We start from the raw sequence: 13,378 nt of genomic DNA, 5'->3' as shown, positions 1-13,378 counted from the left end.
CTCCCTGTACCATTTGATCTGCAAGTAGTATGAGTCCAGGCTTGTCCAGACACTGGGATTTAAAAAAATGAAGTGTTTTTTATTATAACCTAAGAACTGCCAGAAAATAGATACTGCATCTGAGCTAACCTCTACCTGCTGTCCCTTGCTTGCTTTCAGAAGATGTGAATTACTAAGTTCCACACAAGACACAAATGAACATTCTTGGGCACAATATTTTTATTATTCGCTCATGGGATGTTGGCGTTGCTGGCTAGGCCAGCATTTATTGCCCATCCCTAATTGCCCTTGTGTAGACCAGATAAAGGCAGCAGATTTCCTTCCCTAAAGGACATTAGTGAACCAGATGGGTTTTTATGACAATTGGCAATGGTTTCATGGTCATCATCAGACTTTTAATTACAGGTTTTTTTATTGAATTCAAATTTCACCATCTGCCTTGGTGGGATTCAAACCTAGATGCCCAGAGAATTAACCTGGATCTCTGGAATACTAAGGGGGAAGTGATGGCGTAGTGGGATTGTCACTGGACTGGTAATCCAAAGACGCAGCGTAATGCTCAGGGGACCCAGGTTCGAATCTCACTATAGCAAATGGTGGAATTTGACTTCAGTAAAAATCTGGAATTAAGAGTCTGATGATGACCTTGAAACAACCACTGTCGATTGCTGTAAAAACCAAACTGGTCACTAATGTCCTTTAGGAAAGGAAATCTGTCGTCCTTACCTGGTCTGGCCGACACGTGACTCCAGACCCACAGCAATGTGGTTGACTCTTAAAATGCCCTCTGAAATGGCCTAGCTAGCCACTCAATTGTAACAAACTGCTACAAAGTCACAAAAAAGGAATGAAACTGGACGGACCACCCAACATCGACCTAGGCACCAGAAACGACAAAGGCAGCTCTGTCGACTGCAAAGCCCTACTTACTAACATCTGGGGGCTAGTGCCAAAGTTGGGACTCTTAGCCTGACATAGTCATCTTCATGGAATCATATCTAACAGATAATGTCCCAGACACCACCATCACCATCCCTCGGTATGCCCTGTCTCACCAGCAGGATAGACCCAGCAGAGGTGGTAGCACAGTGGTATATACTTGGGAGGGAGTTGCCCTGGGAGTCCTCAACATCAACGCCAGACCCCATGAAGTCACATGGCATCAGGCCAAACATGTGTAAGGAAACCTCCTGCTGATTATCATGTACTGTCCCCCCTCAGCTAATGAATCAGTGCTCCTCCATGTTGAACACCACTTGGAGGAAGCACTGAGGGTGGCAAGCGCACAGAATGCACTCTGGTTGGGGACTTCAATGGCCATCATCAGGATGGCTCGGTAGCACCACTACTGACCGAGCTGGCCGAGTCCTAAGTTACATAGCTGCTAAATTGGGTCTGCGGCAGGTGGTGAGGGAACCAGTGAGGGGGAACCTCATCCTCACCAACCAGCCTGCCACAGATGCATCTGTCCAAGACAGTATTAGTAAGAGTGACCACCGCACAGTTATTGTGGAGACAACGTCCTGCCTTCACATTGAGGATACTCTCCATCATGTTCTGTGGCACTACCACTGTGCTAAATGGAATAGATTTCATACAGATCTAGCAACTCAAGACTGGGCATCCATGCGACTCTGTGGGCCATCAGCAGCAGCAGAATTGTACTAGAACACAATTTGTAATGTCATGGCCTGGCATATCCCCCACGCTACCATTACCATCAAGCCAGGGGATCAACCCTGGTTCAATGAAGAATGCAGGAAGGCATGCCAGGAGCAGCACCAGGCATACCTAAAAATGAGGTGTCAACCTGGTGAATCTATAACACAGGACTACTTGTGTGCCAAACAGCAAAAGCAGTAAGTGATAGAGCTGAGTGATCCCACAACCAACGGATCAGATCTAAGCTTTGCAGTCCTGCCACATCCAGTCACGAATGGTGGTGGACAATTAAACAACTTACTGGCGGAGGAAGCTGCACTAATATCCTCATCCTCAATGATGCATTTGCTACAATCTTTAGCCAGAAGTGCCAAGTGGATGAACCATCTTGGCCTCCTCCAGAGGTCTCCAGCATCACAGATGCCAGTCTTCAGCCAATTCAATTCACTCCACGTGATATCAAGAAGTGGCTGAAGGCACTGGATACTGCAAAAGCTATGGGCCTTGACAATATTCTGGCAATAGTACTGAAGACTTGTGCTCCAAAACTAAACCCCCCCGCCCCCCCCAACACCAGCCAAGCTGTTCCAGTACACCTACAACACTGGCATTTACCTGGCTATGTGGAAAATCACCCAGGTATGCCCTGTACACAAAAAGTAGGACAAATCAAGCCCAGCCAATTACTGTCCCATCAGTCTACTCTCGATCGTCAGTAAACTAATGGAAAGGGTCATCAACAGTGCTATCAAAGCGGCACTTGCTCAACAATAACCTGCTCACTGACACCCAGTTTGGGTTCCGCCAGGGCCACTCAGGTCCTGACCTCATTACAGCCTTGGTTCAAACATGGACAAAAGAGCTGAACTCCCAAGGTGAGGTGAGAGTGACTGCCCTTGACATCAAGGCTGCATTTGACTGACTGTGGCATCAAGGAGCCCTGGCAAAACTGGAGTCAATGGGAATCAGGGGGAAAAACTCTCTGCTGGTTGGAGTAATACCTAGAACAAAGGAAGATGGCTGTGGTTGTTGGAGGTCAGTCAGCTCCACTCCAGGACATCACCGCAGGAGTTCCTCAGGGTGGTGTCCTTGGCCCAACCATCTTCAGCTGCTTCATCAACGACCTTCCTTCCAACATAAGGTCAGAAGTGGGGATGTTCACTGATGATTTTACAATGTTCAGCACCATTCGTGACGCCTCAGATACTGAAGCAGTCCATGTCCAAACTCAGCAAGACCTGGACAATATCTATGCTTGGGCTGACAAGTGGTAAGTAACGTTCACTCCACAAAAGTGTCAGACAATGACCATCTCCAACAAGAGAGAATCCAACCATCACCCCTTGATGTTCAATGGTATGACCAGCACTGAATCCCCCACTATTAACATACTATTAACCAGAAAATGAACTGGACTAGCCATATAAATACTGTGGCTACAAAAGTAGGTCAGAGGCTAGGAACCATGCGATGAGTAACTCACCACCTGACTCCCCAAAGCCTGTCCACCATCTACAAGGCACAAGTTAGGAGTGTGATGGAATACTCCCCACTTGCCTGGATGAGTGCGGCTCCCACAACACTCAAGAAGCTTGATACCATCCAGGACAAAGTAGCCCACTTGTTGGCACCACATGCACAAACATTCACTCTCTCCACCATGGACACACAGTAGAAGCAGTGTGTACCATGTACAAGATGCACTGCAGGAATTCACCAAGGCTCCTTAGACAGCACCTTCCAAGCCCATGACCACTACCATCTAGAAGGACAGAGGCAGCAGATAGATGGGAACACCACCACCTGGATGTTCCCCTCCAAGTCACTCACCATCCTGACTTGGAAATATATCGCTGTTCCTTCACTGTCACTGGGTCAAAATCCTGGAACTCCTTTCCTAGCAGCACTGTAAGTGTACCTACACCACATGGACTGCAGCGGTTCAAGAAGGCAGCTCACCACCATATTCTCAAGGGCAATTGGGGATGAGCAATAAATGCTGGCCCATCCAGCAAAGCCCATCCTCCATGAATGAATTAAAAAGTAAGGCCCATTGACAATACCACTGTGCCAATTTTGCACATATTGGGATGAATTTTGTCAGATATTGAGAAGTCCCACCACCAGGACCAAAAGTGGGAGCCAACCCTGTGCTGGCTGGCAGTGGGCCCTGAGTTCAGAATCCCATGAATTGTATCCCAGGCTGTTGAAGGAAGCCAGGGAGAAATTGCAGGTGCTCTGATGATAATTTTCCAATCCTCACTAGATACAGGCGAGATCCCAGAGAATTGGAGGTCTGCCAATGTTGTAGCATTATTTAAAAAGGGTGCGAGGACTAGGCCGGAAAATTATAGTCCAGTCAGTCTGACTTCGGTGGTGGTCAAATTATTGGGAATAATTCAGAGAGACAGGATAAACTGTCACTTGGAAAGGCATGGATTAATCAGGGATAGTCAGCATGGTTTTGGTAAGGGAAGACCGTGCCTTATTAACTTAATAGAATTTTTTGAGGAAGTAACAAGGCGAATTGATGAGGGTAGTGCTGTGGATATTGTCTACATGTATTTCAGTAAGTCTTTGACAAGGTCCCACATGGCAGACTGGTCAGGAAAGTGAGATCTCTTGGCTTACAGAGGAAGGTGGAAGGTTGGATCCAAAATTGACTCTGACAGGAAACAAAGAGTAATGGTGGAAGGATGTTTTTGCGACTGGAAAACAGTTTCCAATGGTGTTCCACAGGGCTCAGGGTTGGGGCCCTTGCTGTTTGTTGTATATATTAATGATTTAGGCTTAAATGTGGGAGGCATGATTGGGAAATTTGCGGATGTCTCAAATTGGTGATGTAGTTGATAGTCGAGAGGATCACTATCAACTCCGGAATGATATCAATGGTTTGATTGAGTGGGCGGAGAAGTGGCAAATGGAATTCAATCTGGAAATGTGAGAGGTAATACATTTGGGGTGGGCAAACAAAGCAAGGGAATACTCTAATCAGAAAGTTATTGAGAGGGGTTGAGGAAGTGAGAGACATTGAAGCGTATGTCCACAGGTCCAGGTGGCAGGACAGGTGGACAAGGTGGTTAAGAAAGCACATGAAATGCTTACCTTTATTGGGTGAGGTATTGAATACAAAAGCATGGATGTAATGATAGAACTGTATAAAACACTGGTTAGGCCACAGCTGGAATTTTGTGTACAGTTCTGGTCACCACATTACCGGAAGGACATAATTGCCCTGAAGAGAGTGTAGCGGATATTTACAATATTGTCGCCAGAGCTTGAAAATGGCAGCTGTGAGGAGAGATTGGATAGGCTAGGATTATTTTCCTTTGAACAGAGGAGTCTAAGGGGTGACCTAATTATGAAGGGCCTATATAGGGTAGACAGGAATGACTTGTTTCCCCTAGTTGAGGGATCACAGATTTAAGGTGATTGGTAGAATGATTAGAGATGACTTAAGGAAAGACTTTTCACCCAGAGGGTGGTGGACATCTGGAATTCACTGCTTAAGCTGGTGGTAGAGGCTGAAACACTCAACTCATTTAAAAGGTACCTAGATCTGCATCTGAAGTGCTATAACCTGCAAGGCTACTGACAGGTGCTGGAAAGTGGGATTAAAATGAGCAGCTAGTTTTTTTTTTCTCTTTTTGGCCGGCGCAGACATGATGGGCTGAATTGCCTCTTTCTGTACCGTTACTTTTCTATGGTTCTAAGTTATAGCTATAAGTAGTGCTACAAAATTCAAGACACACTCATTCTTTGCCTGGTGGACAGCATCAAACATCATTGTGTGCATATGTGTTATTGTGTTGGGTATTTGACCACTTCTCATATTACCACTCTTTACAGGTATTATACTGAATAATCCCATCCCTCTGTGTTGCCTTTAAACTTTTAACTCTAACAGATGATAATATCAAATGATATGTTGCAAGCAAAAAAAAAAGCAACTCAAATTCAAATTTATTACACTGGACATTACATTGAAGAATAAACAACACAGGACCAGCTTACCTTTATTTTTGAAGTGTGATTCTTAGAAGGAATTAAAAAGAACAGATTTGGAATGGGCTATTTCATGGTTTGAATAATCTATCATTCAGGTATTTGGTAGAATGAAGCAAGCCATTAAAGTATTGGTATAAGTAAATTATATCAGTGAATACTTGATAGCCACAAATTTCAGTTATTATCTGCAAGGCAGCTGGTTTTCAATTTTATTGGAAAACAGGGTTGAAACACTGGTTTAAAAAACCTTGTAAATTAGTGACCCTGATATTTTACGTGAACTAATAAATGTGTGTCCTGGCACCATCTAGTGGGTCTTTGTGTGAATTCCACCTAAAGTCAAACATTTGGGGGTGAAATTAGTCTATGCCTGCAGTGTGAGATAAGCTCACAGTGAATCAGCAGCCTGTTATATACTGCGCCAGTTTTCATTTTCCATTGGCTTGGATAATATTGTCAAGACTTTTACTTTTAAGACAAAAGCAACAGAGACCATGAGAAGAGTTTGTGTTATGCTCAGTGGAAAGAGATCAGGCTTAGTGAAAAAATCAGCTAATGATTCATTGAGCCCATTTCACACAGCTGACATAGACCAATTTCACCTCTTTTCCTTTAACTCTTGAACAAAACAAATTTGACTGCTTTGTAGTAAATGTGTGTCTTTTTAAAGTCTTTTATTTAAACTTATTCCATTGTCATAACTTGTAGTGAATCGAATATATCATGTAAAATAGCTAGGCAGCCACATCTGCACAATCTATGTCTCCATCCTTATTGAATTAAACTAGAGTAACATCAAGATGACGAGATGGATGAGATTAAAATAAACATTGTAACCCACTTCCGTATTCCATAGTATACCTAAAAAAAAATGAAGTCAGTATAGATAACTTTCATAATATAATATAGGACAAGACCAACAAGAAATGTCTTAATCAAAAATAATACCAAATCTAACCAAATAACATGATAGCACTTCAAAATAAAAAGCAACAACTTTCACATAGTATCACAGATTGTCCCAATGAGCACTGTATATTGCCAAACTACCTTAGAAGATTTGAGCAGAACCAGTCTTGCAATAGCACTGCCTCTATTGTCGCCCCATGATGTCAGTTAGTAGCAAAGAGAATAAACTCCTCTCTCTGTGACTGCAGTTTATGCAATTGCTATTTTATTCCAAGGCACTAGATGAAACTCTATTAATATTGCCTTTATTTCCCTGAAAATGCAGTGTAAGATGCTGGAAAGAAAGCTAGAAGAGGACATGGTGTTTACAGAATATGAGCAGATCCCAAAGAAGATGGTGGATGGTGTTTTCACCACAGCGACTCTTCCAGAAAATGCAGAGCGGAATCGTTTCAGGGATGTCGTTCCATATGAGGAGAACAGGGTGGAGCTTGTGCCAACCAAAGAAAATAACACTGGCTATGTCAATGCCTCTCACATCAAGGTGAGAATGCTTTTCTACATTAAAACATTACCAATCTATATATTAGCTGTGCCATCATTTGATCTCATACATTATTGGAAATACTACGTTAGACCTATTTATTAAAGTCACACAAGAGCCTCAAGTTGTGTTTACCCCATTTATTGTTGTTCATGCAAACTTTTGAATAATTGTGAATTAATTGGCGGGGTTTTCTGGACCTGCACACTGCTGGGATCATCCGGTCCTGCCAAAAGTCAGTGGACTTTTGGCTGGGCCATCGCATCCCCTGTGGCCGGTCCTGTCATGATGGCGCTGAAAAATCCCAGCCGATGTGTAGCATGATATTTAATAATGAATCTGTTTGTTATTAAATTGTTTTAAGGAGTTGAATCATCATTATCTCACTGCTTCATATTGGTGCTGATAACTGTTTCAAAGTTTGATGAATTTTCAAATTCAACAGAGGCTATTTTGTTCATGCATCCTGAATGCATAATGTTCTGCTAAATAGCCTGGCAGTTCGATTTTTTTTTAACAGGTGGATTGATCAGAATTACACCCTCTCAGACTGCTTTATTTGTATTGAGGATTCACATGAGGTTTTTATTTCTAATGAAAGTTTTGCATCTCCAGTAACGATAAAGTTCCTTAATTATTAGAAATCTATCTTTAAAGGTAAACTTAAAAAAAAATAGGGGTAGATCTGTGACCTGAAATCAGCAGCTGAGTGGTTTGTCAAAAAACCTTGACTCCAAACATTACAGGTTGTTTCATCTTCTCACGTCTTCCCTATATGTGTGGAAGTGTTTACTCTCAATTGGATCCCCCCTCCAAAAATCCCAGGAGCCAACAGTCTTCGGATGACTGCTATGAATAGACATTTACACTGTACTTTGTAAAGGATCTCCACATCTTTGTGGATTTTGCAAGATACTGCTGAGTTTCTAATTAAAACCAAGCCCATGAACTCAGCTGCATTCCCTTTTAGCAACAGGAACAGCCAACAGTGGACCTTCATTAGGACAATGATACTGGCTGTAGAGAACAAGACATTGAGTTCACTGTTTCTCAGTCCCATCTAGATATTATAAAAGTGATGGTATTCCATATAGCAGTACATGATGCATTAAAGCAAAATCTCACAACATGTATTTATATCACACAATTGTGGTGTTTTTGCATTCTAAACTGTAATCAGGGGAGCTCTCCCACAATTCTGTCACCGGCAATATTTAGTAGTATAAATAACCTAACTACCATTGTTCCAGTAGTAGCGGAGAACTGCATTTTAGGGGTCTTGTGAACTTTTTGCAAACTCTGCTTCTATCTGACATCCCATGTAAAACTCTCCTGAAACTGATGCAACAAATTAAAATGCCTTATTTGAATCCTTTTAATGTTTTTAATCTGTGCCTCCTATTCATTTTACCAAGTTTTGCATCTGAATAAATTGAACCAAAGAATTTCCCTTATGGCACAAAGTTGATTAATTTTCTGATATTGTGATTTTTTTGCTTTCTAAGTTATCATTACATTGAATATACTTTGTTCAAGAGGGGTGCAGCGGCTCATGTTACCACAGAAAAGTCTTAACTTCATGCTTTCCACACATTATTAACAAATTGAACATGCAAAATAAATCAAAAACCTTTCCTCGTGTTCTCAACTTCAACTGACTTTTGTAGTTTGCTTGTTTTATGTTGTTTGGCCTGTAAAGCATGAAGTGGATCTTCAGCTGCTGTTTGTTAGTTAAGAGCCTACTTACACAGGACCAGCTTCAGTCAAAAATGTGCAACAGTCTTTACTATTAAGCACCCAAAATCCCTCCCTGTACCTTATAACGCTTCTGGCAAAACCAGAGTCATTCCTGTTTGTACCATGTCAAGCCAGCAGTGCAACTGATGGCAGAATTTTTGCCACCTATATATGTACGGCATCCTCCATGTATACCACAGCAATGGATTTTGCGAATCACTCTAGCACAAAGAGGTTGGCAATATGTTAGTAATGATGTTGTGCTTCTTGAGTGCTTGATAATGCAAAAGCAGATTTTGTTTCATTTTAAAGTGTCTGCTGTAAATTAATACTTAATGTTTAATAAAGTCAGAATACTTCCCGTTTTAAACAGGGAACTATTATACTGCAGTGTTACAACAGTTTAACTAAAAGAACCTATTACTACAGCAAACATTGGTCGGAATTTAATGAGTTCGGAGGTAAGGGGAGCCGTTTGATCAGGCCGGAGAGTGTAGGGTGGCAACCCCACTGCCTTCCTGCCTCCCTCCAAGCTCAGGACCTCATCCCACCACCGATAGCATTCAACTAGTGGCTGGTGAGATCTTACCACATGGGGACACTGCCCAACTTGCTTGAGGCCTAGTTGGCAGTGGGAAAGCAGAGAGCAGCGCAGGGGAGCGTTCCTCGCTCTCAGACACTCTGTGCCCAATAGAGGGAACTAACATCAGAAAGCCACCCCTCTGCCCTTGATCCTGACCCATGCCACCCTCTGCTGGTGACCTTCTTTCCGTGACCTTCATCCTGCTCTCACTTGCCTCTAGCTGGGCATACAGCAGTGATCCTCAAGGTCAGCACAGGTGTTGTTCTGGAGTGGCTGCTGCTCCTGATGGTGCTGCCAGTACAGGAGAGCTGCTGGTCTCTGGCTGGCAGCTCTTGGGGGTGGATTTCTGCTCTACTGGGGGCCTGATTGCATGGGAGGCCTGACGCTGTCCAGGTAAGTGCCTGATTATCTGGTAACTATGTGGGCCTCCTAGAGAAAAGGAGGGGTTCAGGGTTCCTTCCAGTTTTTCAGGTGTTGGGTGTGCTGCCGCATTGCTAACACTAAATTCTGCCTATTCTGTCTATTTGGGTGTGAGATGCAGAGCAAGACTCGCTCTGCCATATCCAAATACATGTCTCAATGCCAACATCACAAGAACACTTCTTACTGCATCAGTGTTATATGCAAAATCATTCACCATGTGATCTTTCTGAACACAATTGCCAAAATCGTGACAAACTACAGTCCGTTTTATGCTACAGTTCCTAGTCCTGCGAGGGTGAAGACTTAATGGTAAAGATTCAATCCACACAAAAGATCACTGCAACCAACAAACTGGGAACATTTATTTCATCAGCCTGACTTAACTTCTGCACCTGGGTCAGAACGCAACGAGCTGATGTGCTAACGTGTCTCTCACGAGCAAGACTTTTTTAAACAGATTGTGTGCTTTTTACAGTTGAAATGGGGCAATCTCTTTGAAGCACATAATGCAGAATACTTATTAATGCAGACTGCTCATTTATGGTATTGCATTTTTTGGCAGGTTACAGTTGCTGGAGAGGACTGGCATTATATTGCCACACAGGGACCCCTGCCACATACTTGCCATGACTTCTGGCAGATGGTGTGGGAGCAAGGAGTGAATGTTATTGTCATGGTTACAGCAGAAGAGGTGAGTTCTGTTTGTTTTTATACTGAATTAACCTTAACGATGTTTCAAACATAAGAGAGGACACTGTGCAGGGGACTAATGAACCCAATGTTCGTTTTGTTAAGGCTACTGCATTTCCTGTTGATGGATGCAAGCACATAGTTGGGTTTGAATTTGTTCAACTTTCAAAGGTTCGGTTCACAAGGAAGTATATCTTGTTGCGTTACCTCAAATACAGGAAATTAATTCCTTATCCCACATATGTAAGACTCCTAATGGTTAGAGTGGAATGCAGAACTTTTTGCGGCTATGGGAGTAGTAGAATATCAAATTTCTACTGGGAACATATGACTTGGCATCACACTGCTGCTGTCACTTTGTTCAAATTTAGGATTAAGATAAAATTATTTCATTTGGGGAAAGAAGTCACCAAAATTGAGATGATTAAGCCCATTTGAACATGTGAAAATATCAAAATAAACGACACAAAGTGCCTAAAAGAAAGGGGAAAGCAAGCCAGGTTCAAAACTAATCCCCAGTATCAGGTTTGGGTAAATTAGATAATGATGGTGCCTCTCTATATATTCCTACTTAGTAACACATGTGAATAGAGGTACATAACATTATATGGGCCAAAACAACTTGTAGACCCGAAAAACAAAATGCATTAATCCACTGTCACATCTGAATTCTGAAATCTGATCTGCTCATTGCATAAATTTGGTTTCAAACCAGGACCTGTGTAGTTTCTTTTATCATATAGTGTTGCTATTGGTCATGAGGTTTTATAGAGAAGACTCATGGGGCCATTAACAACATCATACAAATTCCGGAAAAGCAGGAAACAGATGGTGAAATAATTCATTTTGGTGTGTTAATCTCTCATATCTCCCTTTAAATACTGATGCTGTTCCTCTGTTGTTTCTTGTTCTTTCGTCAGATTGATCACGTAGGCTATCTATATTGCCACTGTGATCTTTTTTGTTTTCCACTTTATCATTCAGCATGTCTCATGAGCTCATTCTTCCAATGAATAAAATAATAACACTGCTCTCACATTTACAAGTAAAACTGTCATAGGAAACAGAATTTTTGAAGCCTAATATGCATCATGTTCCTGTAATATTTTAGTAAGAAGAAAGGTGCCATGCAATCTAGATAGTTTCAATAAGCCAATGTATAAAGATCCCTAATTAGTGGAATAAAAAATGTAGCTGATAAAAAAATTATGAACAAATGCAAAAGAGTGGACAATGCAATGGAAGGATTTGCTACTCACCTTCAAGGAATCCTCCATAATTCTACAATGTAATTGTAGTGCTACAATTATTATTCCCATTAATTTATTCTTCCTACATGGTTATTGATTTGTGACATATAAAGGAACCATGCTTGAAGGAAATTATCATCAATTGTATTTTGACTTTAATCCTGAAATTTACCTTTCTAACTTTCATGAATTTATCCTTTACGATGTAGGAGGGAGGAAAACCAAAGACCCATCGATACTGGCCCAAACTGGGCTCGAAGCACAGTTCAGCAACTTATGGAAAGTTTAAGGTGACAACCAAATTCCGCACAGATTCTGGTTGCTATGCAACTACGGGTTTAAAGGTCAAGCACCTTTTGTCTGGACAGGAGAGGACTGTGTGGCACTTGCAATACACAGACTGGCCAGACCATGGCTGTCCGGAAGATGTTCAGGGTTTTTTATGTAAGTACCATGATACATATCGTATTTTACACAATATGCCAAGCAGAATGAAACATCAATTTTATCATTATAATCCATTATTTTTTAAATAAAAGTCTTGAATCAAAGCTAGTGTGAAACATTTATATATTAAACACCATTGTTTGCTTTAAAGCAGCAGTGTTAAACCGTGACCTTTGGAACACCTGCAGCTGGCAATCTGGTCCAAGAAGCCATCACAATGCAGTTTACCTTTTTTTATATTGTTGCTGGCTAGCCCACTTAAGTTTTATATGGCTGGAGCTTTGGAATGGGATTGTCTTAGAGTTCTTAGAGTTACCTCATTGGTGGGTAAATTCTAAATTAGAATACTGAGACTGGTTAGCTAAAGTAATTCAAGGTGCATGTAAATTAATAGGAACATGGCTCTAAACTTTATATGCAGCTCTTTACACTCATGGTAAGCACCTATGTGGTCACAAAGGCAAATAAAAAGCTTACAACACCCAAGCTTTAAAATTCAAGAGCAGCCAAGTTATACTGGGTTATAATTTTTTTGCTGTACAGGGACAGGTAGATCCTTCAGATTTCTGGTACCTCTCATAAAATGCCCTGTTTCAGTTTACGGTTCAGGTGGTGATTCTAGAACCTGCAAAGCCAGAGGCCGCACTTATATCATAACCGCATCAATGGTGCATAGCAGTTATGCTTGGTACGGGCTTAAATTGGTATAGCTCTGGAGTTGGGACTCAACGAAGCTCCAGAGTAAAGCAGTTTGATACTTCATTCCTGAGGATTGTCACTCCACTTTGTTCCAATGTAATGCGTGTACAGCCACAATGACTGTTCAAAGAATATATTTAAAATGATAGAACACCGCTTTTTAAAATGGCAACTCCTTTTATATGGGAATTATATAATTGCAAAGCTGCATTAAAATGTTTTAAAATCAGAGGTCATGCAGTGAGGAAAGATGCCAATTTTGTGCCAAGAATGTGAAACAGGTGGTCTTCATCGTGAGCAGCATTACTGCTTACCTAACTGTGCAGTGCATTTAAATCAGCAATAGAAATGGATACATGTTATTAGGTACATTTTAATGCTTCATTTGTGGTTTTCAAAATCTATTTTCAGAACATAATACAAGGG

General features: G+C 41.6%; 1 protein-coding gene across 1 annotated transcript in view; it reads left to right on the top strand.

Annotated features, from left to right (window-relative positions):
• LOC121291504 (tyrosine-protein phosphatase non-receptor type 14-like) overlaps positions 1 to 13,378 on the top strand; it is a 277,947-nt gene that overhangs the window by 249,994 nt on the left and 14,575 nt on the right. Inside the window, exons 15-17 of the mRNA XM_041212793.1 lie at positions 6,905 to 7,123; positions 10,429 to 10,557; positions 12,016 to 12,250. Of these exons, the coding sequence (XP_041068727.1) occupies positions 6,905 to 7,123; positions 10,429 to 10,557; positions 12,016 to 12,250 (583 nt within the window). The remainder of the gene's footprint in view (positions 1 to 6,904; positions 7,124 to 10,428; positions 10,558 to 12,015; positions 12,251 to 13,378) is intronic.

The sequence above is a fragment of the Carcharodon carcharias genome, chromosome 2, assembly GCF_017639515.1.
Source record: "Carcharodon carcharias isolate sCarCar2 chromosome 2, sCarCar2.pri, whole genome shotgun sequence".
Taxonomy (NCBI): Eukaryota; Metazoa; Chordata; class Chondrichthyes; order Lamniformes; family Lamnidae; genus Carcharodon; species Carcharodon carcharias.
The sequence above is the reverse complement of the archived record's forward strand: the minus strand, read 5'-3'. Positions and strand labels throughout refer to the sequence as shown.